Genomic DNA, 23680 nt, shown 5'->3' with positions numbered 1-23680 from the left:
ATTTATTAACAACCTTGAACTTCACATCTCCCCCTCCACCTTCTCCTTCTTATTCATCAGCAGTAAGGTTCTGTGAACCAAATTATACTCTCCAATATACTCGTATAGTGGAGGCAATGCAAATGTTTAAGCTACTTTTAAATCATAATTAGTCTTTGCTCTTGATGAAGACCCACTACAATGAAACAGGCCATCCTGATTTGTAAGATTCAGGTTGATGCTTTCTGTCTATGAGGAAGAGAAGCTACTAATGCATTTGAAAGCCAGAGTTATTTGATACAGAATTGATGATTCAAAATAAAATAAGAATGCATTGGATTAGAGCTGCCAAGGATAGTTCTGCCTAGTTTGACCCTAGGTCAATCTAGGCAGACCCTAAGCTTAATGCATGGGCAATATCTCTGGATACCACAAATGCTGATTTTCTGGAGCAACCGGGGCTTACTGAAAATGACACAATTTTAGATTTGATCCTATAGAAAAATCCATCCTAATGGTGATTACAATGTACTTCAATTTAATATTAATTCAATAAGGAAAACGCCAGAAGGAATAATGGTAGTTTAAAAAAAAGAAACTATATGAAAAAGAGAAAGTCAATTAAGAGGAAATTAGCAATAGCTAAGAAGTCAAAATGTTTGCAAGAGACATGGAGAATGAAAATCCATGCTATAACTCCAGGAAAATGTTAATTGCTCAAATATTTCAGAGCAAATTTATAAAATTAGGAAAAACAAATTGCTAGGGCCTGGTAGTATCTGTGCAAAAACTCTACAACAGCTCACATGTGACATTATTGAACTTCTCACAGAGATCTACCCTATCACTCAAAGCAGGCTTGGTGCCAAACAAACTGGAAGCATCAGCTGGGACATCAGTTTTGAGAAACATGAAAGCTGCTCTGGGGAACTACGTTGCAGTTAGTCTGATTTTCTATCAATCAGGCCAATTTGTACAAATTATAATACATAACAGAATACAGAGGCATCTGGATAGGTAGGATATGTTGGAGGACAGTCCATACAGCTCTTTTAAAGCAAGGTATGCTCATGAATACATGAGTGTTTCGGAAGGAACCAATATGGTTCTGGTTACGCTGTTTTCTTTATCTGAGTATATTTGGATTTACAAGAATTTTTTGACACAGTCTTTCCCTAAGTTATGACAACATGGAGTATTAACAGAAAGGAAACAATGGGTCAGAAAATTCAGGTTTTGTTATGGAGGGAGATAGGAAATAATGGGAGGTTCAGCCCGACTTCTGTGGGGGCAAGGCTATATGAATTAGGGCTTGTCAGCCTGAAAGAGAAGTAACGGAGTTTTATATAGTCACGAATGACAAAGAGAAGCTGAATAGAGAATGATTAATCATTCTGTCTTTCTCAGAAAACCAGAATGAAGGGACATCCAATTAAATTACTAGGCAGCAGATTTAAAACAGATAATAGGAAGCAGTTTTTCTTACAATACGTAATTAAATCGCAGCACTAATTGCCACAGGGTGTTGTAGAGTCCCAGTGTTTCAATGGTTTAAAAATGGGGCTCAGCAAATGCAATATTATTACACATTGGTGGCTATCAAAAATAAATGGTCCAGATGTCCCAATTCGTGAACTTCAGAAGGCTGGAGAAAATCCCCAATATTTTTCTTGTTTCTCATTTATTTTCCTTATGAAGCTACTATCAGCCTTTGTTAAAGATAGAATACTGTACTAGATGAACTTCTGCTGGCACGGTTGTGGCTCTATTTTTATAAAACTACTTTCACAGTCATTTTTCAGACTGGCACTGCGCTTTAAAATAATCTCACCAGACTTGAATTTACCGTCCGTGCTCTGACCTTATTGTAACCCATCTTTTGTACAACCCAGACTGGATTATTGCAATTAATTCTTTACTGGCTTGCCTGAAAGGCAGGTCCAGCCTGCAGCTATTGCAGCATAAAGCAACAGGCTTATTATCAGAGAAGAGCAGATGGGATTTGTAGACTTCCTGCTTCTTTGTTCTCTGCATTGGGAGCCTATTAGTAACTATACTGATTCAGAAATTTCTACTATAGCATATCATGTAAGTAGCATCCTGGACCAGTAAAGATCTACTAATTTCTCGGGTCCAGGAATGACAGGTTCCATGGGCACATTAGGATGTTTGGGGTTGGTGTTAAACAGATTTTATCAATGCCTTAAAAAAATAAATTGAACCATCAAGCCTTTGTTGCGGTTTGTAAAAAGCTCATGAAGTCTCGGTTGATCCAACTCATAGTTAGTGTTGGGATACTGAATGGAGCTCATTAACAATTCATTAGTAGTGTCAGCACTGGGAGGAGAATAATTTGTGTTTCTCCAAACTGGTGTCTGCATTAGATTTTTTTAAACCATGCAATATCCTGACCACACTGTTCTGGCAATTGAAAAAAATCAGATGATACCCATTTCCTGGTTGGCTTGTTTGTTGTTTTTCTTTTTTATTGGCCTACTAAATAACTCTGCTTGCCTGGTTCAAAGAGAAAAAGTAATCTCTCCATGTTGAATTTGAGTATTTCCTGCGCCTCCTTGCATCATTCAGCACTGATGTTGTCATAAACTTCTTCTTTTTTTTTTTTAATTGTATATTACTGATGTCTAATAAACTTATTATTACATGTGCTGCTCGTAATTTGTATCACTTTACAATCTTACTGGATTAGTTTATGCATTTCTAAGAATTAAGGCTAGTATCACTATTAGTGATAACAGCCCACTTTTGCCTGGGGCTAAAGATGTACAAACTCAATTCTTACTTTCACTTATGGGAATACAGATTACAACTATCTGTAGTAGTGAAAACAGGATTATGATACTCACTCTGATGACACACAGTAGAATTGAGGTATCGTGGTTTAACCCCACCTGGCAACTAAGCCCACAGAGCTGCTCACTCATGTATTGGAATGAGGGAGAGAATCAGAGTAAAAGTACAAAAACCTGTGGATTGAGATAAAGTCAGTTTAATGGGGAAAGCAAAGGCCATACACACCAGCACAGCAAAACAAAGAACCACTTCCCATGGGCAGGCAGGTGTTCAGCAATCTCCAGGAAAGCAGGGTTCCATCATGCATAATGACTACTTGGGAAGACAAACGCCATCACTCCAAATGTCCCTCACTTCCTTCTTGTTCCCCGAGCTTTACATGCTGAGCATAACACTATATGGTATCCTTTTGGTCAGTTGGGGTCAGCTGTCCTGGCTGTGTCCCCTTCCAACTTCTTGTGCGCCCCCATCCTAGTCTCTGGTGGGGTGGGGTGAGGAGCAGAAAACACCTTGACTCTGTGTAAGCACTGCTCAGCAGTAACTATAACATTACTGCGTTATCAGGTTTCCAGCACTAATGCACAACACAGTCACATACCGACTACTGTGAAGAAAATCAACTCCAACCCAGTCAAATCCAGCATGTGGGGTCAGACGGTTTTTATATTCTCAATATTTTTCTATTCCTTTCTTCCAAATGGACAGAGGAGATTCAACAAAAGTTCTGGATTAAGCACTATTTGATTGGTACTGTAGTACACTGCTGGATGTACTTAATCTCTTCAGTGACAGAAGCTGCATTATCTGGAAGTCAGCACTTTGTGCCCTGGTCTATCTTCCTTTCCAGCCATTCCTGTAGTAGCAGTTACTATTATCTGCACTGTAAGAACACTTAAAAGACTGACAAACAACAGTGTCATTGTCCTGTGCAAGTGCAGAAGAAAGGTTCCCAGCTATAAACAAGACAGAAAACTGTGACAAGCTGGATGACTTCAAAGTTGATTTATGCTCCAAAGAGAGAATTCGTGTTTGTTCCTCCTTACACCAGAAACCTGAGCCAGAGACGAAGCACAGTGAAGGCAGTGGTGGCTGTTGTTGCTACTACTCTGCCTAAAGCTGATGCTCATGAACTGGGCAGCAACAAACAGATAGCTATTATTAGTGTGTGGTGGTTGGCTGAGCAGCTTACACACCTCCTGGAGATTTGTTTCCTATTTTATATCAGAGCTCTCGGAAGCTTCAGGACAGTAACTTAAAGAGGTTGTGGCCTGTAGTTGGAGCTAGGGGAAATGAACCCAGCAAGGGTTATGTGATGGCTGAACCGCCTTGGGCAACACTGAATCTTTGCTCACCTGCTGGGTGGGAGGAAGGGGGACAAGCAATGGCTTCTCTGAATACTGAGAAATGAAGGACAGCGTAAAAACACTAGCATGAGGGAAGGTCATTCTTTCTCCTCCCAAAGACTTGGAACATGGCAAACCCATCTGTGTATCTGGACTGTTTCAAATTTCAATTATGACGCCATCTCACAGGTCATGGAATCAGAGAATGGTTTGTGGCGGAAGGGACCTTAAAGATCATCTAGTTCCAATCCCCCTCCCATGGCCAGGAACACTTTTCACTAGACCAGGTTGCCCCATCCAACCTGACCTTGAACACCAGCAGGTATGGGGCATCCACAACTTCTCTGGGCAACCCATTCCAGTGTTTTGACACCATTACAGTGAAGAATTTCTTCCTAACACCTAAATTTCCTCTCTTCCAGTTTAAAGCCATGCCCCCTTGTCCCATTACTACATGTCCCTGTAAAAAAATCCCTCTCATACACATAAATAATCGCGTAGTTTTCTGCTGTGCTTGGCTCAGTCCTGGCTTCACCAGCTTCAAAAATACATTGCTTTCCCCGCTAAGAATCAAAATTCCTAGAATCAGCATGTTTCAAGCTCCTGAACGTCTGCTTCTGGCCGAATTCGTTCCTTTCAAGCCCAACAAAGCCTCTATTTGTGATTCCCATTCCCATCACACTTCCAATCTGCATAATCACAACCCTGGCACCACCAGGCTCTAATTACGCGGCTCACGGGAGGAGCAGCGCCCTGGGCCAGCTCCAGCGCGCGGGCGGGGTCCGGGGACGGCACCTTTGTTTAATGATGGGCGTTGAGCCGGCCCCGGGGCTGCCCGCGGGGCTCCCTAGGGAGGTGGCCCCGCCGTCCTTCCCCCGGGCCGATGGCGAGGGAGCCGGGCGCCTCTTTGTTCCCGCCGTGTGCGTGTGCGCGGCGCTCCGGCTGCCCGAGTGGGAGGGGATGAGGGGATCCCACCCGCGTCCTCGCCGCCGCTGACGGCAGGCGCAGGAGTTGCTGCGGAGCGGAGCGGGTCGGGCAGCTCGGCGCCGGGCAGGGCCCCTAGCGCGGCGACTCCCGGCGCTCCCGCCGCCCGCGGGGGCCGGGCGCTGCCCTCCGGCGGCGCGGCGGAGCAGGTGCCGGTAGCGGTGGTGCCGACGGCGGGATGGAGGCTGCCTTGCTGAAGCCGGCGATGATGGCGGAGGTGAAAGGGAGCGGCGCGGGCTCCGCCGTCAGCGCCGAGCTGGAGGTGAAGAAGCTGCAGGAGCTGGTGCGGAAGCTGGAGAAGCAAAACGAGCAGCTCCGCAGCCGCGCTGCCGCCGCCGCCGCGGTCGCGGTCGCCACCGGCCCGCCTAGCCCGCACCTGCTGCGGGCCCCCGGCGGGCTGCGCCCTGCCAGTCCTCCCTCGGCGGCGGCCAACGCGGCGGCGCCGTGCCTGCCCGGGCCGGTGCCCACCCTGCTGTGCGCCGCCGTGCTGGGCCCGCCGGAGCCGCTCGCCTATTTCAAGCCCACGCTCGGCCTGCCAGCCGCCGGCGGCGGGGGCCAGGACATTGGCGGCGGTCCGGGGTCAGCTGCAGCGGCGGCTACCACGGTGCTGGACGAGGTGGCGGTGCTGGAGCTGGAGGACTGCTGCTACGGACAGGACGAGGATACATGGTACATGCGGCGCGCCCCGCCCCGCTTGCGCACTTCGGACCCCGGCCGGAGCCCCCGCAGCGCGCACCCCGCGGGCGCTCCCCTGGCTCCGCTTAGCGTTAGCCCCCAAGTAATCCACCCGATCTGGTTCTGCTTAAGTTAAATCTGCCTTTTTTCCCCCTAAAACGTGTCATCAGTACGGTACCCGCCTGGCGGGAGGGCCCGTGTCCGTGATGAGGTTCAGGCTGGGCGTTTGCCGCCCCGTCTCGCTGTCGGTAGGGGATCAGTGCTTGTTGCCCCAGTTGGAGAAAGATCGCTTTTCTATAATTTCAGATCTCAGTCTAGTTTCAGCCTCCTGTTTACATAAGGAATTAAAAATACAGGAATTGTTCTGGGAAAGCCTTTATCAGAACAGTGGCTGCCTCCCCATCCTAAAATCTGCCCAGTTGTCTCCTGTCTTCAGAGATTTGGGAGGGCTTTTGTCTTTTAGACATTGATCTAATGGTTGGTTGTGTATCAGACGCCCATGTATCTCCAAAAGGCTCGGCTGGGTGCTAGGAAATTGGATAAAGCAGAAATGAATGGCGAATTAATAAAACAGAAAATAAAATCGACCTAGAGGAATGATTGGGCTGTCTTGAAAACAAATAGGGGGGGAAGTTATAGAGACAAATAAACCTGGTGCCTCGAGACTTGTCAGTAACGTGGACAAACATTGTAGGGACACTGCTGGAATGCTATAGAAATCGTTGGCTGCGTAACCATGTTAAACATAATTGGTGCTCTGTTGTTCTAAAGTGTCAGTTATAAATTATGGATAAGCTATATTTAAAGAACTGTTCTAAGGATCTGTCAAAGCTTTAAGGTAGGTTATTATGTGGTTAGTTTTCAAATCGAGCTGAAATGTATGTCACCTGGAAATAAAATACAGTGTAACACTTCTGAGATGCATTTGGCATCCTTATTTTTGGCAGAAGAGAAAGGATTTAAAAATTAAGCTAAATAGCATAAATATTTTTTGAGTGTTCATGGTCTGTACTTCACGATACAAATAATACCATGCTGCAGCTTTGGAAAATTGCTTTTGAGAGTCATCAACAAGTATGGAAATTCGTGCCATTGTTGTTTCATTGTGCGTAGTGTTAGTCTGCACAGGGCTGTTCTGGGGTTGTCAGTCCAGACTCGAACCAAATTTTACATCAGCCCTAACCCATAACTTTCCTTCACGTTAAGAAATATTAAACTCGTTTGGTCCTGACCTGTTAAGCAAAATGTTTTTTCCCTGTTTACATTTCAGGCTGGTGGAAAGTCATTGTTATTTTATGTGCCTTAGTACAATATCCTATTTTTCCAACAATTTCCTATAATTTCCATCAGTTTCCTATTCCTTTCAACTTCTGGAAGCAATCCTAAATGCTTGAGGGGTGGGGGTGGGGTGGGGCAAAACTTACCTTCATATCGCACAACTGTGTGTCCACAGGAAGGATTTAATGGCAGGGGTTTGTTAATCAGTTTATTCCACTAAGAGTGAGTTGCTTTAGCTGTTGAACGTTTTAATTTCAAGGCTAAATCGCTGTCATTGTCCATGAAAGGTCAGCCGTGTGATGCTAGCTGCTTGGAGTTTGTTTGTAATGCCAGTCTTTAAAGCAAACTGCGATCTGGAAAGCCAGAGGCCGATGACTCAGTCCTAGTTGTTTATCAGTGATTTTAATCCTTGAATACCTGTGCAGTTAAAAAACCCGTAGAATTAGCATCGTTCCAGACAAATCCAACCTATTTTTGCTGTTCAGCTTTTCACATGAACTCAGTTGTTCAGCTTTTGAAGCACTTTTGCAGGTTAACGGGGAAGATGAAAGCTTTTCTGGTTTGCCTTTTTTTCTTTTTTCTCAGTTTTTTTTTTTTTTTTAAATAACGTAGCCAGGCACTGCTGGAAGTCGGGGGAAATGAGTCCTCTCCTTGGAGAAATTCAGTAGTTGATCTCTGCTGGGATTGCTGAGAGAGATAGCAATCACAGCAAGGATGTTTATTCCTTGTGAGCTGGATAGAGTGCTGATTGACTTCAAAGGGATAAAAACCCCAAACCCATTGATCAGACGGTGGAGAGCAGTTGCTGTCGGGGGATTTGCATAGCTGTTGAGCCAAAACCCTGAAAGTGAAAGGCTGCTACCTGTTAGTGTTCCTCTGAGGCGCTAATCCCTTGGGTTTTTTTAGGTGTTGCCTTTTGCTCCACTGTGTGCAGGCCAGATTCCTTTGCAGCCTGTGGAGTGTTTTCCTGGTACCTGGAAAACTTCCTCTCACTGCAGCCTCATCGATGTAATCCGAAGTGGTCAGGCCAGGGAGCTGCAAGGAGTCTCCAGCAGCCAAGAATAGTTTCCTTCCTGGGAGACCTGCTCTCCCCCAGGTGAACCAGCATCTGCTTGTGCCCACTAATCTACAAAGACAACAGCGGCAACACAGAGCCCAGCTTCAAGAATTTCCCCGATTTGATACCTGGCTTCCTCATGTGCTTGACCATCTGATTAGCCGCCTACTATTGTCTGAGAATAGCACATATATGCTAGCTTTTTTTCCTTATTTTTATTTTCCTGCTGGAATTGAATATCAAAATTGGATTTTCATTGTTTTTCAGCAAATGTTTTCTAATCTCTAAAAGTGTGATTTGTGCAACATTTGATTCATCTGAGACAAGATACTGTGTGTGAATATCGGCAACACTCTGACAAGTTGATTAAATTGTTATACGTAAAAGAGGGAAATAGTTAACAGTGAAATTGTGATTTAAATGTGAAATCCAATACTGAAATTATCTAATCTCCAGTAAAGTTAAATCTGCAAGGGAAAACTGACAGCTCCTTTGGTGTATGTACATCACCTAGTGCATTGGAACTTTGGGCAGGGCTGAAATTCAGATGATGAAAACAAGTTTAGATTTTCAGAAAGAGGAGATGGAAGTTTTTCATGAGAAATCTGCTTGAACTTTGTTTTGATGTGCCAGACCTATAGAGTTCATATTTTGCCATCAGTTTTTCAGAGGGGAAGGAATCAAACTAGTGAAAACTCTTCTACTTTGGAATATCTTTCGTTATTAGATCATATTGCCGGCGTTTGCACTGTTACACATTGTTAGCAGGCAGGAAAGTGGGAATACAAAAGTAAACTTTGGAGTGTTGTGTATCTTCCTGATATTTGTGTGTATTTTGGTTAAGGTTGTATATCTTGCCTACCAAGACTCTCACTCCGCAAGAGAAATCACTGAGTCCCCTGCAGTGGTGCAGGCGTGTTCTGGATCATCCAAGTCCTGAGATAGAGGCTGCAAAACGTTCCCTGTGCTTCAGATTGGAACAAGGTAATCTTATTCTTTAATTTTCTTTACTAGTAAGTTACCATTTTTGGTCTGGTATTTCATTTGTGTTTGGTGTTTTTCACAACTTAGCAAGCTCCACAGATGGCACACATGCAAGTTTTTTTTCTATATATGCAAATCTTCCTCCATTAAATGCTAACAATTGTTTGGGTTTTTTTTCTGCTCATGCATGTTTTAAACTGTTCTCCTTTGTTATCCTTTTCTTACCCTGCATAACTCGTGTCTTTTAAACTTGGTAGTTTTTATCCATTGCTTAAAACAGTGAACCTCGTGGCAAGAAAACATTGACGTAAACTTTACTGTTGGTGTCTCTTATCAAGATTTGAAAAATGATGCTTTTGTTCTTTTGCAAAGTCAAAATTATTATGGTGCTATAAATTTTTAGAAGCATATTTATCCACATCTAATGTATTATCAGGACTTTGCTGAGCATAGGACAGACAAGAAGAGCTGTAACATGACTGCTAGCACTTCTTTGTTAGGCTCTCAGTAGTTCCAAGGACTGGGATCTATCCGATGGCTGTTTGGTGCCAGTGAACTTGTAGAATTATAGCTGGATGTGCTAAATTTCGTTCTAAATAAATATCAACCAGCATTATTTTTACTTTTTTACCACCCAGGGTCCTATTAAGATTGTAATGAGTGTTGTTGAGGAAAGTGGTTAAGGTAGGATGTTAAGGTTTATAACTTGCTAAGAAAGAAGCAGCAAATGAACAATATAGGTGACAGGAGAAAGGAATAAATCTAATGACAATATGAGCATATGGCTGTATAAGCTAACTACAGCCATCCTTAAAAGATGGAGCATGTTCCTGTATGCTTTGGAGGGTATGAGTAGCTGGGTAGCTGTGGATTAGTATTATCCAAAATCAGGTATTTAACAGAATCAGCCTCTGCAGGCAGCTGTCTTTACATCAACTATAAAAGATTGTACAGTGATTATTGTCCTAGCAATATTTAGTTCAGCTCATTTGCCTTAAGTTAGGTAGGCTAAACTGTGGTTCCTATGTTGGTAGTCATCCAAGCTAGGTTTAGGGTGGAATTTGGCTTGTGATTAGGAACTTGACTTCAGGCTCTGTAGTGTGAGCTTGTTGTCCATGCTTGGCAGTCAGTGGGAGTTTAGTCCATAGAGTCAGAGGAATCAGGGGAGATGCTCAGGTGGTGAGGTGCAGGAGATGGCCTCAAAATGAAGTCAGTAGCTCTCTTGAGACCAGTAATGGGTGCTTGACACTCAACTCCCATCTAGTCATCTGCTGCCTATGTGGTGTAAGATATCCCTATGTGAATGCCCCATCCCTGGAAGTGTTCAAGGCCAGGGTGGATGTGGCTTTGAGCAACCTGTTCTAGTGGAAGGTGTCCTTGCCCATGGCAGGGGTGTTGGAGCTCGATGATCTTTAAGGTCCCATCCAGCCCGTACCATTCTGTGTTTGCAGTCTGGAGCTGACTTTCATGTAGAAGCTCAGTTTAGATCGCCCCACATGGGTATCCAGTGCCATTTGAGATGACTTCAGTTATTCTGGTTTCCAGTCAGGACAGATACAGACTTTCCACCAGTCCTGTGTCATATCTGCCATACCTTTGATGATATCTTGACCTTCCAAGGGCCTCTCAGATGGGCAAGCACACTTAGGTATAGGCAACTAAATCAAGCCTGTAATATGAATGTAGAAACAAGCTCAATCTCTTTCTGTGCAGAAGTCACAGTGAGTGACATATGTCACAGAGCTATGCTGACGGTGAGTTGGTTTAATCCATATGTTCTACTCATGATGGGTTCATGCATTTCCTGGGCTCTGTACAAAGTTTCTGAGAAATTACATGCCATGTATAAACCTCATTATGGGAGCAGTATATTCAAGGAGGGAATAGGCTCGTGTTTCTGCTGCAGCAGTTCTATGCTAAAATTGTTTTAATTAATAATTCAGACTTGATTAACTCTCATATTTCTAAAGATTTTATCACCTATACAAATAATATATCATGAGCTAGTGTTGTGTTTCTTACCCTGTGTAGACTTTTTTTTTTCCACAATACTTATTTCTCCCTCAGTTTGAAACCACGTGTGAGATTGTTGTAACAATCTAACAACTTTGTTTTAAAAGTACAACAAACTTTCCGTAACCTGACTTTCCTGGGGTTTGTTTTGCAGTGCACTCTCATCAGTAAGTATATGTATATAGATACATACATATAATTTTAGCCTAATTGTAAAAGTGTCTTAGTAAGAATGCCATTCTTTTCTGGTCCTAAAATTTCAAACTTTGTAAGTTGGACCTTGTCTTCCCCCTTTTAGCCGTATGCCTTGCAAGAGCATTTTAGTATTGAAAGAGCTTTGAAATCTAGTTGTGCCTCTTCTGTTTGGCACTGAGTCAATGGTAACACTGAAGTACTTGAGAATTATTAAACATATAGTGAAAAACATTTATGAAATACCAGAGCATGGTTTCTGAAATGAATTAGAGGTAGAATTGGTTTAGTAATGTTGTCCGTGGTGCATTAGCCAAAAATTAATCCAGTTTAGATTGTCATAGCTTTTTAGGCACTATAGTGCATATAGAAATAAAAAGCAGTAAAAATTGATTTTTGTGTGCAAAGTCAGCATACCTAGGTAAGTGCACACAGAAAGAAGAGCTGTGAGCCAAAATTAGTAAAGTTTTGCCAGGCTATTTTTCTGAATTTTAAGGAATTCCTGTTGTCTTCTTCAGATTTTTAAATCTGTGCTCATTTATTCCTGCTGATGTAATTTTTCTGTGTTATGTTATATCTTGATTTTCATAAAAGTATTTATTTGCTGTCTAAAGCATTAAGATAGGTCATAACAAGGCTAAAACTCTTGTGAGAAACTCCTGGCAAAGCAGTCATAGGTGATGAATTCCAAGCTGGAGAATCAGTTGGATGATGCTCTTTTACTTTTTGCCTTGCTGTGCTCAACAGTCTGTTTCTTTTTGAGTGAAATTGACTGCTTCAAGTATTTCATTGTGGAAGTAAGATTTCATCTTGGTAAATCTTCTGTGGTTATAAGCACTGTGGTGGTCTCCAGCAGGTGGTTCATCTGTGAACCCCTATGAGAACTTGAACAAAGTCTGCCACTAAGTAGGTAAAGCTTTTATCTTGTTCATAATGAACTAGGCTTATTACAAACCCTGTTTCTGTGGATTAAGCATGCTAGCTTTAAGGAGGGTGACAGTTAAATGTAACCTTATACGATAAGATCTTTGCTTGGAGTTGTTCCTGTTTTCCATGAGCAGTTCCAGTGTCTGGGTAATATTTGTTTGTGTCTCTTTTTTCTTATTTTTTTCTTTCTCCCTGACCTGAGCTAGATCACTTCTTTCTTTTTTGCTCTACTTCAATCATCTTTTGTTTGAAACCTTTCTGGTTGGTTTTGTTTACAGCAGTTCTCTCTCTACCATAGGGTCAGTTCCCTCTCCCTTTGTTTTTTAATCTTGCCTTCTATTTTATTTCCTTTAGATTCATTCAGATCAACAGGGCCACATAACAGTCTTAACAGTGTGATGGAGCTGCTTCTGTATTTTCTTGGTTGTACTTGGGAGATTTTGGAGCACATCAGTATTAAGCCCAGTTAGCAGAGAGATGCGGTGTGTAAACTTCCTAGCTGGTGCAGATGGGTATAGCCCCTCTAAAATGGATGAGATGGTCTTGACTGACACCCTGGCTGGAGATAACCCTGTATAGCTTCACTTCTGTAAAATGCTCTGGAGGAGGCAGGTGGATAAACTGAGGAGTTAAGAGGCTTAGCTAGGAGTCAGTCTGTAGGAGCTCAGCTTTTATTCAGGGCCTCAAAGCATATCTCGTCCAATTAAGCCTTCCAGACAGAAAGCTCCTCTTTCTTGGAGAATATGAAATATTGGCTAGTTTCAGCATTTGGCTTAGATGAGTTCTTATTTGGAAGTGCTGCTTCAGATGTTTAAGAAGTGGAGGCAACAGAAGTCTGTAGATTTTGCAGTTGGCAGGAGTAATTTACAGTTTCAAGATTAAACTCTGCTTCATTTCCTAAAGTGAGTAATGTACTTCAGGATGAATACTGTTACGTCATCTAGAGAACAATAAGGTGTGTTGTGAAACACACCTATTGTAGTTTCTTTCCAATTGCTAATGATTTCACAAAACCCAAGAATCTCATCAGTGACATTTTAGCCTTTATTGTGTTGGATCCCAATATTAGATGTCCATTAAGTTTGGTGGCCAAGCATGTAACATACCCAGAAGAAGAAACCCAAACCCAAACTAAAATGCGTTGTTTAATTTAACAATGGTATATTCTTTTTACGTGTAAAAAACCAGTATTACACTGGTAGGGATCCAAGCAGAAGATTTTTGCCTGGATATGCAACTTCTTGCTTAAAGAGCTGAGGTCCTGTCCCATTCTCCTAAATCTCTTTCATTTCCCAGGGATTCATAGTGAAGTGATTTAATTTGTAATCTTTAAGGTACAAAATACATTTCATCGACTGTTAAGAGTTGCTGTCATAGGGAACTTCTGTGTTGTAGTCTGTTAACAGCAGTATCAAACAGAAAATGCTGTAAGTGGACGAAAGCTTTTATTTTGTGTGCTTGAGCTGGCTCCAGTGCTGTGCACAGTGCAAGGTGGGATTTCTTTATTATTCTGATACAGGTTTATTTGCTGTCCATTGATAGATCAGAAATGTGTGTTGTGGCACTCGGGACTAGATGAATAAGATTTAGTCTTATCATATTTTTCTGATAATTATTTTTCATATGTAATGGAGATACAGAGTTTTATGTAATATGCTTTTGGGGTAGAATTATACCATGTTGGAGCTTGCAGATGATTGGGTCATTGCTTCCATCATAAATAATAAAATGCCTAAAGTTCTAAAAGGAATGAAAGAAGTGGCACAACAGGTTTGGTTCCTTTTTCTAAATGTTTCTGATAATAAGAGGTGATGAGCAACTGTAATTTCTGTCATCATAGGAGCATCTTTCAGGGAAAGCAATATCTCAGAGGACAGGATGCATAGCTGTCTTCTGCTGTACTACAAGCTTAGTGCTTGGAGGGCACACATCCATGCACAGGAGCAGTTTCGTATTAGATTCCATTCATTTGATGTAACCTGTTGTAACAGCTGCATAATTCCAAGCAGTTCTTAGAGGTTTTGCAAATGATGATATCACTGGGTTTTCTGATGCAGCTGCTGATCACGATTTGTGTATTGCATTTGGGAAGAACTCTGGTTTGATACTCTGCTTGCATTTCAGAGTATTTTCTCTCTCTTACTGGAACATTTCTACTCTGCAAATACACTTCAAGATAGAAATATTTGGTTGAAAACCCTTATGGCAACAAATGCATAGAAGATCAGACACTTGTTCATTTCACAGATATCTCTTACCTTTTTAATATAGTTCTTAGATATGGCTTCTGGTTTTTATTAAGTTATACATACTATTGAAGAATTTAATTTCATATTTGGGGATTGATTGTCCTGCAGCTCATAAATATTTTCTTAGAATTGATTTCTAGTTGTCGTCACATGTGCCAGAAGATGCTGAGTTCTGAAATTTATCTAAAGGTTTGTGGAGAGGTGGTGTTGAATCTTGCCTCGGTTGGTATATTAGAATATAAGTGCCCTATTAATTCATTCTAGCTGCTGAGCTGAGATTATCAACTCATCATGAGTGTTTAAACAGCTAGAAAAACGCTGTCAAATTTTACGTGAGGATTTCAGCAGGCTTATTTAATATAACTTACTCTTGCCATATAGGCTGAGAGTCTGTAACGCAGCATATGTCTAAAAGCAATAGTAGTAGCATCAGCCCTGACAGTTACACTAAAAATAAAGGCAAGTTAGTGTTATCCAGCAGAGTACTAATCACTGGTTTTGTTTCCAAAGTATGCAGCTACTTTCCTGAATAGACATTAAAAAGAAACATTGGATTTATTGATGGTTCTGGGGGTACTTGAAAGCTTATCCTCTGAAGATACCTTTTGTACGGAAGAGGATCTTTTCAAAACTGGGTTGTGCTGGAAGCTGCCATTTCATTTTTATTCCTGATAGTCTGAGTCTTGCCAATTGTTTGCTAGCCCCAGTTATTGTTACAGCTTTTCTCTTACATGCTTTCTTTCACTGCTTATTTTTGATGTCTGCAGAAGAGAGCTGGGAATAACATTTCATAATGTAGATGAACCTCCCCCATGTGGTACATAGAGGTGGCACTGCCTCTTTACTAAAAGGTGTATTTCCATATTTTCACTTTCAGGGAGCACTTTGGTTCTTGTTCTTACAGCATTGCATCTTTTGGGAAGCTTTTGTTCAGACTGTTCTATGCCATGGCCCCTAAGTATTTTTTGGTTGGTTACTTTTGGGATATAGTCCATAGTCCTGTAAATGTGCCATGCCTTTTTTCTCCTTGGGAGCTGACCTCACGTCTTAATATATTAGAAGTCAGTTACCTGCATTTGCTTTACTGAGTGTTCCACATCTAGCATATCTCTGTTCATATTTCATGGAAATAAAATATTTACACCAGTAGTTTGCTTTTACCCAAGGGTTCATGTCAAAATCCTTGTAATAAAACCTTTTTGACTCTCCCTGGTAATGACTTATAGTCGATAAGCTCTAATCTGAATACTTGAGGCATAAGGATATCATTTTTCTTTTGTGGCCCTGCCTCAACTTCTATTTCATTAATTTTACTTTTAAAGTGGAACATATTTGTAAAACTTACAACAACAGAAAAGGTTTTCTTGTGGAATGTTCACTTTTGGTGGGGTCCCTAAGCCATTTGTGAAGTCTTTGAATGTGGCTTGATCAAACACTACAATGGAATACTTCATTAAGAGATTTTCACTTCTGAGAAATCTCATTGAGAGAAGTAGTATAAATATGCCTGTGGGACAGAAAATTGCTTTTGTCAGTAAAAGAGGCTGAAACCTGGGTACTTCTTGTTTTGAAAAGCATTTGAAGCAATGTAAAAAATTACGTTTTTACTAATTGTAAAGAATCATATGAATGTAAGTCACAAAAGATAAGTCAACATGTTCTTGAATATTTTATGATTGAAGTGTGAGATGTTACGGAAAACTGATACAGGGTAACAATTGATTTTTAAAGTGACATTAAGCTGATAGCTTATACATAATTTATTTATTTCATCTTTTTATTTTATGTATTTTTTTTTAATTTTTGTGTTACCAAAAGAAACCAAAACTGTGCTACAGTGTAAAGTGCCTGTAAACTGAGTCTACATAGCTGGCTGAGCTAAGATCGAACCCATTTTCTAACACGAGAGAAGTCTGTACAGTAACACTATTTTGGGGTAGCTTTTTTCATGAAAGCAGATAGCTGATGTCTGTGTATGTTTAACCCTGTGCACCTCCTTACCACAAAGGGACACTGCAAATGCATTCTGACTTGGAACAAGTAAGTGTCTTACTTTTGGAAAGAAAGCCATCTTTTGTATCAATTTGTCTTTCCCCATTATACTTGGGAGTGTTCAAGGCCACCTGGGACAGGCCTTTAAGTAACCTTGTCTAGTGGAAGGTGTCCCTGCCCATGGCAGGGGGTTTGGAGCTGTATGATCTTTAGGGTCCCTTCCAACTATTCTATGATTGGTACTACATAACCATACAATGTTGATCTTGCTACCTGCGCTGCATTAATTCAGGGTGAGCTGACTTGTATCTCGAAATGCACATTTCTGAAATGGTTGCACATAGGGGTAGCAGTGGCTAACTTTGGTGAAGTCCTCATGCAGACAGATAAATTCCACTAAGTGAGAAAAGAGTTGATGAGCTGTGTCCTCTGCTGCATAGGAGAGAAGATCAGTTAATTTCTCACTTAGTTTTGTCTGCAGCTGCTGGAGCACAGATTGTATCTGACTAAGCAGGGTAAGGATTTGTAACTAGAGAGCTTTTTGTGATGGTAAAGGTTATGAGTAATGTCACCTAACCTTAGTGATTTGAATTAGATACCTGGGAAAAATTTAACTGTCCACTGACTCTGTAGAAGCTAAGAGGCAATTCATCCAACCTGTCTTCCTCCATTCTTAAGCAGTTGTCTTAAGTGAGTCTGGGATACTCATTTCTCTCCACTAATTAGAAAAAATTTGGGAGTACTTAATGCTGGAAGGAGTTAGATGGCAATATTCCTTTATACTTTTAGCAAGTCTTGAATTTGCTGCGTTTTGCAAGACTAGCCCTGATACCTTAATTCAGAGACTGTTTCTCATTGTCTCCTTTTTTTTCAGTCATTGCACTTCAGACCCTGCTCATAATCATTTGTTTAGATGCCTAAGTTCATTCTGCAGGACAGGGACAATTGGGGTCTTTTTCGTTTTTTTTTTCACATACTGGTAGCTCATCTGAATCTTTCTATGATAGGCACAAAAATTTTGTACAAGGGTCCATACATACACTGATGAAATGGTGCGAAACTATAGTATGTGTCTTCTAGTCATAAGGGAGATACATAGCATACTGCTTTGTGTTGCATGTGAGTTGCAGGGAGAAATCTGTGTGATTCAGTTTTGCTCAGACAGATTTTTTTGTGTCTTGATTACTGGAGTCAGACATGGAGCTGTTTCCATTGTGTCTGACTGTAAGTACTTTGTCCTTGGATCTCAGACATTTGTTACTTAATTCATAGAACATATTGCCCAGATTTATTCCACCTAACTTTAGGCATGTGTCTGGTATACCTAATTTAACAGCACAATCACTTTGGCCATGGTTCATTTACCTTAACAAGGTTACTAAGTGTAATTTGACATGGTCTTGGGTCATTGAAATATCTAGATGGGGCAGATGGTATGATACAGGACCTGCACAGCAGCCTCACTTAACTGGACCAGCTGGAGCACCTCAGATGTCATTACATTCTGGTTTTAGACAGCTAAATTATGCCCCTGCTGTTCTGTGCTGAAGGTTGGGCTCTGCTTCAGCCTGCAGGTGTTTAAATGAAGCTGGTTAAGCATATGAGATGTGGTTAGTGTGCCCAGGTCTGGTGGACTTCAAGTCGCAAGGACAGCATTTCTCCAGAGCTGAAGTTGTTGGGAGTCTCAGACCCAGGAGATTTCTCCTCTCCAGTCCACTAGATGCGAGGCTGCTACAGTTCCCTATTTTCATGTCCAGCCAGTTAAGACTGAGTCTTGCCAGCAGGTCTCACACTCTCACTTGTCCATATGCAGCCACAGGGATGTGTTTGCCACACTCCTGGACTTAGGTTCCCTCCATTGTTCGGCTTCTGACACCCATGCTTTGGTAGCTGACCCCTACATCCATTGCCCAGGCAGTATCCAGGCCCCAAACCTCTGGTCCTGTTTGCTGGCTGGTCTGATTCGATGTTTATTGGCATCTCACATGCTCATGTGGACATCTAGTAGCTGGCCTAGACCCAGAGTCTCTCCAGTGCCAAGCCTTGCAGTTGCTCAGTAGTGGGTTCCCAGACCTTTTGTCTGTAATTGGCTAGCATGGTTTGGAGTTTGCTGAACTCTCTCACGCATGCATATGCATTTGTGCACTCACACGTGGCACAGACAACACCCTTTGTGCAGAAAAATAGTTGAGAGTTCAGTATGAAGTAGAGACTGATCAAGCACAGGGCTGGCTCACAGCAGTGACCTCTTGGTCACTTTTGGCAACTTCACAGTGTGTTCCTTGTTATGTCGAGCAACATTTCATGTTGAATCTGGTTACAAGTCATCTCCTGGCATACCTACATACAAGCAGTATTTAGTATCCCATTATAGCCAGTAGAAAGACAGGGCTAGGTTTGGTTGTCTGTATATGTGTGGCACTGATGTCCTTAAAATGTGCTGAGTAGATATCTAAATGGCAGAATATACGTACTTGCGGGCAGCTGAATTGAGCTGTAGGTCTTCTTTGACTGTAATCGGAGCTTAGGTGCAAAACTTAGTTGTGGACATCATAAACACTCAAGAGGACATGTCTGGGAAGGTAGAAAGGTACCGAAGAATGCCTGAAGCAATCCTATGACAGAAGCTTTATTTCTTTTTCTTCTTAGAAATGTGTTCGTGTCTTACAATTTTTTTAATAGACATTGTTTTAATTGGTAATGAAATTAAATTATCTCTTCAATGATACAGGTATTATTATGCAGGCAACTTTAATATGTAACCTGCTAATTTTAAAGAATTATTTTAAGAGTTTTGGAAGGACAAATTGTAATTATTTTCTTACTTGTTCTGGATGTAACTTCAGGCTATAGCTTTTAAATTATTAGAATGTTGGCATATGGCTTCTGTGGTTTTTCATGCATCATACAGCAGTATGCATTCATTACTTTGTCTTTTCCATTTAGAATTGCTGTTTACATATAACAAAATTCAGTATGCACTTTATATTAATGCTGTCAAATCCATGAAGAGTTACCAGCACATAAGAAAGTAAGTGGTGCAAGATAACTTGTATTTTCAGCATGTGAATGGACTTTGAGTAGCATTAACTACTTGCCACTTCTTTTAAAGCCACTTGAAAGCCATGCAAAGATTTGTGTCAGAAATTTAAGTAAGCTGTTAAGGCCAGGGGCAGTCATTTGTTGTATCCTTCAGGGGTGACTCATAAAATGCAATTCCAGTTTCACTGGGCTCAAGGTACTACCACAGTATAGCCTTAGTAAAAGTAGGATTGAGTGTTAAGAATTTTCATCTGACTGGTAGCATATCTCTTTTTTTTTTTGGTTGTTTTTTTTTTCCCCCAATTTTGGAGTTATTTGGCACTTCATGTGTTTGTGATTTTTAGCTTTAGGCAATGTTTTCTTCATAACACCTCTTAAGTCTGTTATTGGTGCAGGGAATGGTTTTGTGGGCTATAGTATGTGATAGCAGTTTAGTTATCTGTTGTGTTGTTGCCTGCAAAAACGAAGGACTGCACTTAGCATCCTAACAGCTTAAGGTGCTTTCTTCCTAGAGGTGCAAGTCCCTCAAGTAGATCTGTGAAACACTAGAAATACCTCTGTGTTCTTTGTTCTTCCTTCCCAGTCCTTAGGAAAGTTAGGGAAGGGAGCAATTTATAGGGCAGCATGGAATAGGGTAGGATTGAGTGATGAAGTCATAACTTCAGCCTATTGCTCCATGGTGTCACCAGTTCTCTTTTTTTGCCATTTCTGCTTCACGTGTTGCAGTTATGTAGCCAACATTAAGAGTGCCTTAGGGTTGTTTATTAAATGTCTTTTGAAACACTGTGAAATACTTCACTGTAATCACAAATTAGTCTTTATTTTTAAATAAAAAAGATTTAGCCTGTAAGTAGGCACATATGTTCCCACTGTATTGGACTTGGTCCAAAAGAGATTTTATTTTTGGCCTATGTGGGTGCTGTTAAATCTGAGGTAATTTTACTTGGAAGAAACAAAATGTTTTTTTAGGGAGAAGCTTGAAGAAACATCTCGAGCTTTGTTGTCCAAGCCCACTTCTGCTTATTGTGGAGGTGACAGGTTCTGGTGGTGGAAACTCTTTAAAGATACTGTAGAGTTCTTTTTATCCTGAAAGTAAGGCATAGGCAGAAGGATGTTGCAGCAGCATTATAATTGTATTGATGGTCATTCTGCAAGTTGTATGCTTTAACTTGTCCCTTATGCCATTCTTGTGCTTTCCCTGTTGTATTGTACTCTTGATTGGTAATGCTATATTCCTCTCTCCTTTTCTTGTCTGCTTACACTTACATTACTTGTTTGCAAGGAGCAAGGATTGCCACGTTATTAAATGCTTGTACAGTTCTTGCTAGAGTGTATGTACCTCTGGGAGGTACTCAGGGAGTCTCTCGTGATGTCTAAAGTTACCCCATGAGAATTTAAGTTTAGAAATGTGCTCTGAGTTAGTGCCAGGAGAAACCTGTCTTTCTCTAGGGAGTTGGAAGAGACTTGTCTGTTTAGGCTAAAAATTGTTATTGCAGAAGCCCTGACCCCCCCATGACAGTAATGATAATGGTGTCTGTATCAAACATATGCGTGTTCAGGCTGGAGAAGAGAAGATTCCAGGGAAACCTTATTGTAGCTTTTCAGTTCTTAAAAGGGGCCTATATGAAAGATGGGGAGAGACTTCTTATCAGGGCCTGTTGTGACAGGACAAGGGGTGATGGTTTTAAAAGAGGGGGGATTCAGGCTGGATGTGAGGAAGAAATTCTTTCCAGTGGGGGTGGCACAGGTTGCCCAGAGAGGTCGTGGATGCACCATCCCTGGAGATAAGACTGGTCTGTATGTGGTTCTGGGCAACCTGATCTAGATGAAGATGTCCCTGCTCATTGGGATTGTGCTAGATGAGCTTTGGGGGTCCCTTCCAACCCAAACTATTCTATGATTCATTGATTCTGTGTCATTTCATCCATTCTCCTAGAAGTAACTGTTTGGTTAATATTTGTTCATTTTACCCTAGATTGATGTTGAACCCTAGTTCTACACAACAGTATGTATTCTGAATGTTATAGTTGACAGTCACTTAAACTTCTATCAATACTTTTCTTAATCCTAAACTTTTGTGATTTTTTTTTTTCCTTACTTGGTGTTTCATAAGTATGAAAACCTTATTTTATAGGGTTGTGTTCTTTTTTTTTTTTAAGGGTTTTGTATTATTTCTCTGCTTTGGGTGATAGTGTTAGCACATTCTCATAGTAAGCACATAACTGTGACACCTGCTATATTTATCCAAATTCCACGGGGGTCCTTGAGGGTAAGTGCTGCTTTTGACCTGATTTAAGCCTAACATGTAGTTTTTCCAGTCAAATTCAGTATAGGCAGCAGGTATACTTGTGCAAAAAAAAGGGAGTGTGGCATCTTGGAACATGGTGTCAGAGTCAAAAAGTGTAGACAGAGAAGCCCTCTTCAGAACCCTCCTTTCAGGAGTTTAACTTGTGAATAAAGATGGCAAGTAGATAATGTGTTTATGGGTGTTTCTTGGATGCAGGGGAATTCAGAACTAACCAGAAAGGTTAGAAAAAAGTGCAGTTTAGGGTTAATATTTGAATTATTTTATCCTTTTTGTGTTATGATAAATGCTCAAGAGAGTTATATCCCAACAGAGACACATATTTGAATTACACCTGGTATGTAATTATGATCCTATACTGTTTGGAGGAGGACGGCAAATTGTCCTTCTGTGAGTCTGTTATTTACAGAATGGATCCCTCATCTCGCTTGCAGATGGTAATTTAAAAATGAGAAAAAGAATTACATACACTACCTAAAAAATTTAATGTAAGGAATGTAATTAGCTCTGTTTTTCTCCAGCTAACTGTTCCTCTAAACAAAAATTTACATCTTTGATTCAAATTATTGATAGCATATCTGGTTATCAGTATAGTACATGTCCACTTAGGAGAACTGCTGTACATCCTTTGTGCCATATGGAAATGAAGTTCTGTCTTACTAACTGGGGCAAAACCCTATCTACCTTCTCTGAGGGAGTGCACTAACCACTACACAATAGTCTTTTTTGGTTTATTTTACCTCTAGTTCAGTGGATAGTCTAAAGGAACAAGCTGTCTTCAGCAGAAGAGCATGAGAGCACATGGTGTAGTAGCTGATCTCTGATCTGCAAGGCGAGTTGAACTGGTACCTGTTCTGTATCAGACAGAGAAGGGATAAGTAGCCTTGTTCCTTATCCTGGAGAAGTCCCTTAAGCGTGGACTCACAGGGTGAAAGGGCAAAGGCACCTTTCCTCTAACTCCATTTTGTGAATGGCAGCTAAGCCTGTCTCAACCTGTATTAAAAAAAAAAAAAAGGCAAACTGTTTTATTCTCTAAAATAATCCTTTCAACAATGGTTTTGGTTTTGAATGAATTTGTTTACACTGCAGTTCAGTGTTTGCCCTGACTATTACATATTTGTCAAGAGCTTTAGTTGATACAATTTTATTTTATTGTGGTGGTGTTTGTTTGTTTGTTTTTTCTTGAATGGCAGTTTTACTACTGACTTCTCCTTTTATTCAACTCTGAGACCAAAGCTGCAGAAAGGGAGCCTGTCCAGCAGAGTTCTTTGTGACTGCTGTGACTGCGATGACTCAGCTCCTGTACTGAATGCAGAGGAAGATAAATATGATGGCACTGATGATCTTAGATGTACCAGTACAAGACACAAAGATGCAAGAGATCACAAAGCAGCTGTTGTTCTCTAAGGGATGAAAACAGCATTTCCAAAAGAGTGGGTGCAGTATTATCACTGGGGTTTTAGAATTGCTTTTGGCTGATTGGAGACATCTAATGTACAGTTGCAAGAGATCAGATTCAGTTCTGCACAAAAAAGCTCTATTAGGTTAACTGGTTTTAAAAACAGGCTTCCTTCTCAGACTGAAGTTAAAAAAAAAACAAAACCTGTATTTTTTTGCTATGTAGAAGACAGCTTGCTGATAAGGTACAAGGTTTTCATGTTCTTAGTAGCCTTGAAGGGTATGCCTGTATACAGAGCATATACAGGCACACAGATTACCTCACCCCTTCTTGTTGTGTTATCAGAACATAAGTAGACACTAAGAGTTAATCTTGTCAGTGCATACGACCTGTCTACACCACGCACAGGCATGCCAAACAGCCTAGCTCCAGTACAGCCATCCACATGCT

General features: G+C 41.1%; 1 protein-coding gene across 3 annotated transcripts in view; it reads left to right on the top strand.

Annotated features, from left to right (window-relative positions):
- Window positions 1–4891: 4891 nt before the first annotated feature.
- The window catches only part of SLAIN1 (SLAIN motif family member 1), a 50786-nt gene continuing 31997 nt past the window's right edge, over window positions 4892–23680 (top strand). The window contains exons 1-2 of one of the 3 annotated variants that reach the window (XM_061367715.1): window positions 4892–5786; window positions 8972–9111. In XM_061367715.1, the coding sequence (XP_061223699.1) occupies window positions 5296–5786; window positions 8972–9111 (631 nt within the window). In that variant the 5' untranslated portion in view covers window positions 4892–5295. The remainder of the gene's footprint in view (window positions 5787–8971; window positions 9112–23680) is intronic. The other 2 variants (XM_061367717.1, XM_061367718.1) reach the window with 2 other exon arrangements.

The sequence above is a fragment of the Neopsephotus bourkii genome, unplaced genomic scaffold, assembly GCF_033783945.1.
Source record: "Neopsephotus bourkii isolate Nb327-2 ecotype Australia unplaced genomic scaffold, CSIRO-AGI_Nbou_v1 NB_1394, whole genome shotgun sequence".
Classification (NCBI taxonomy): domain Eukaryota; kingdom Metazoa; phylum Chordata; class Aves; order Psittaciformes; family Psittacidae; genus Neopsephotus; species Neopsephotus bourkii.
This window is presented reverse-complemented; position numbering and strand designations above follow the sequence as displayed.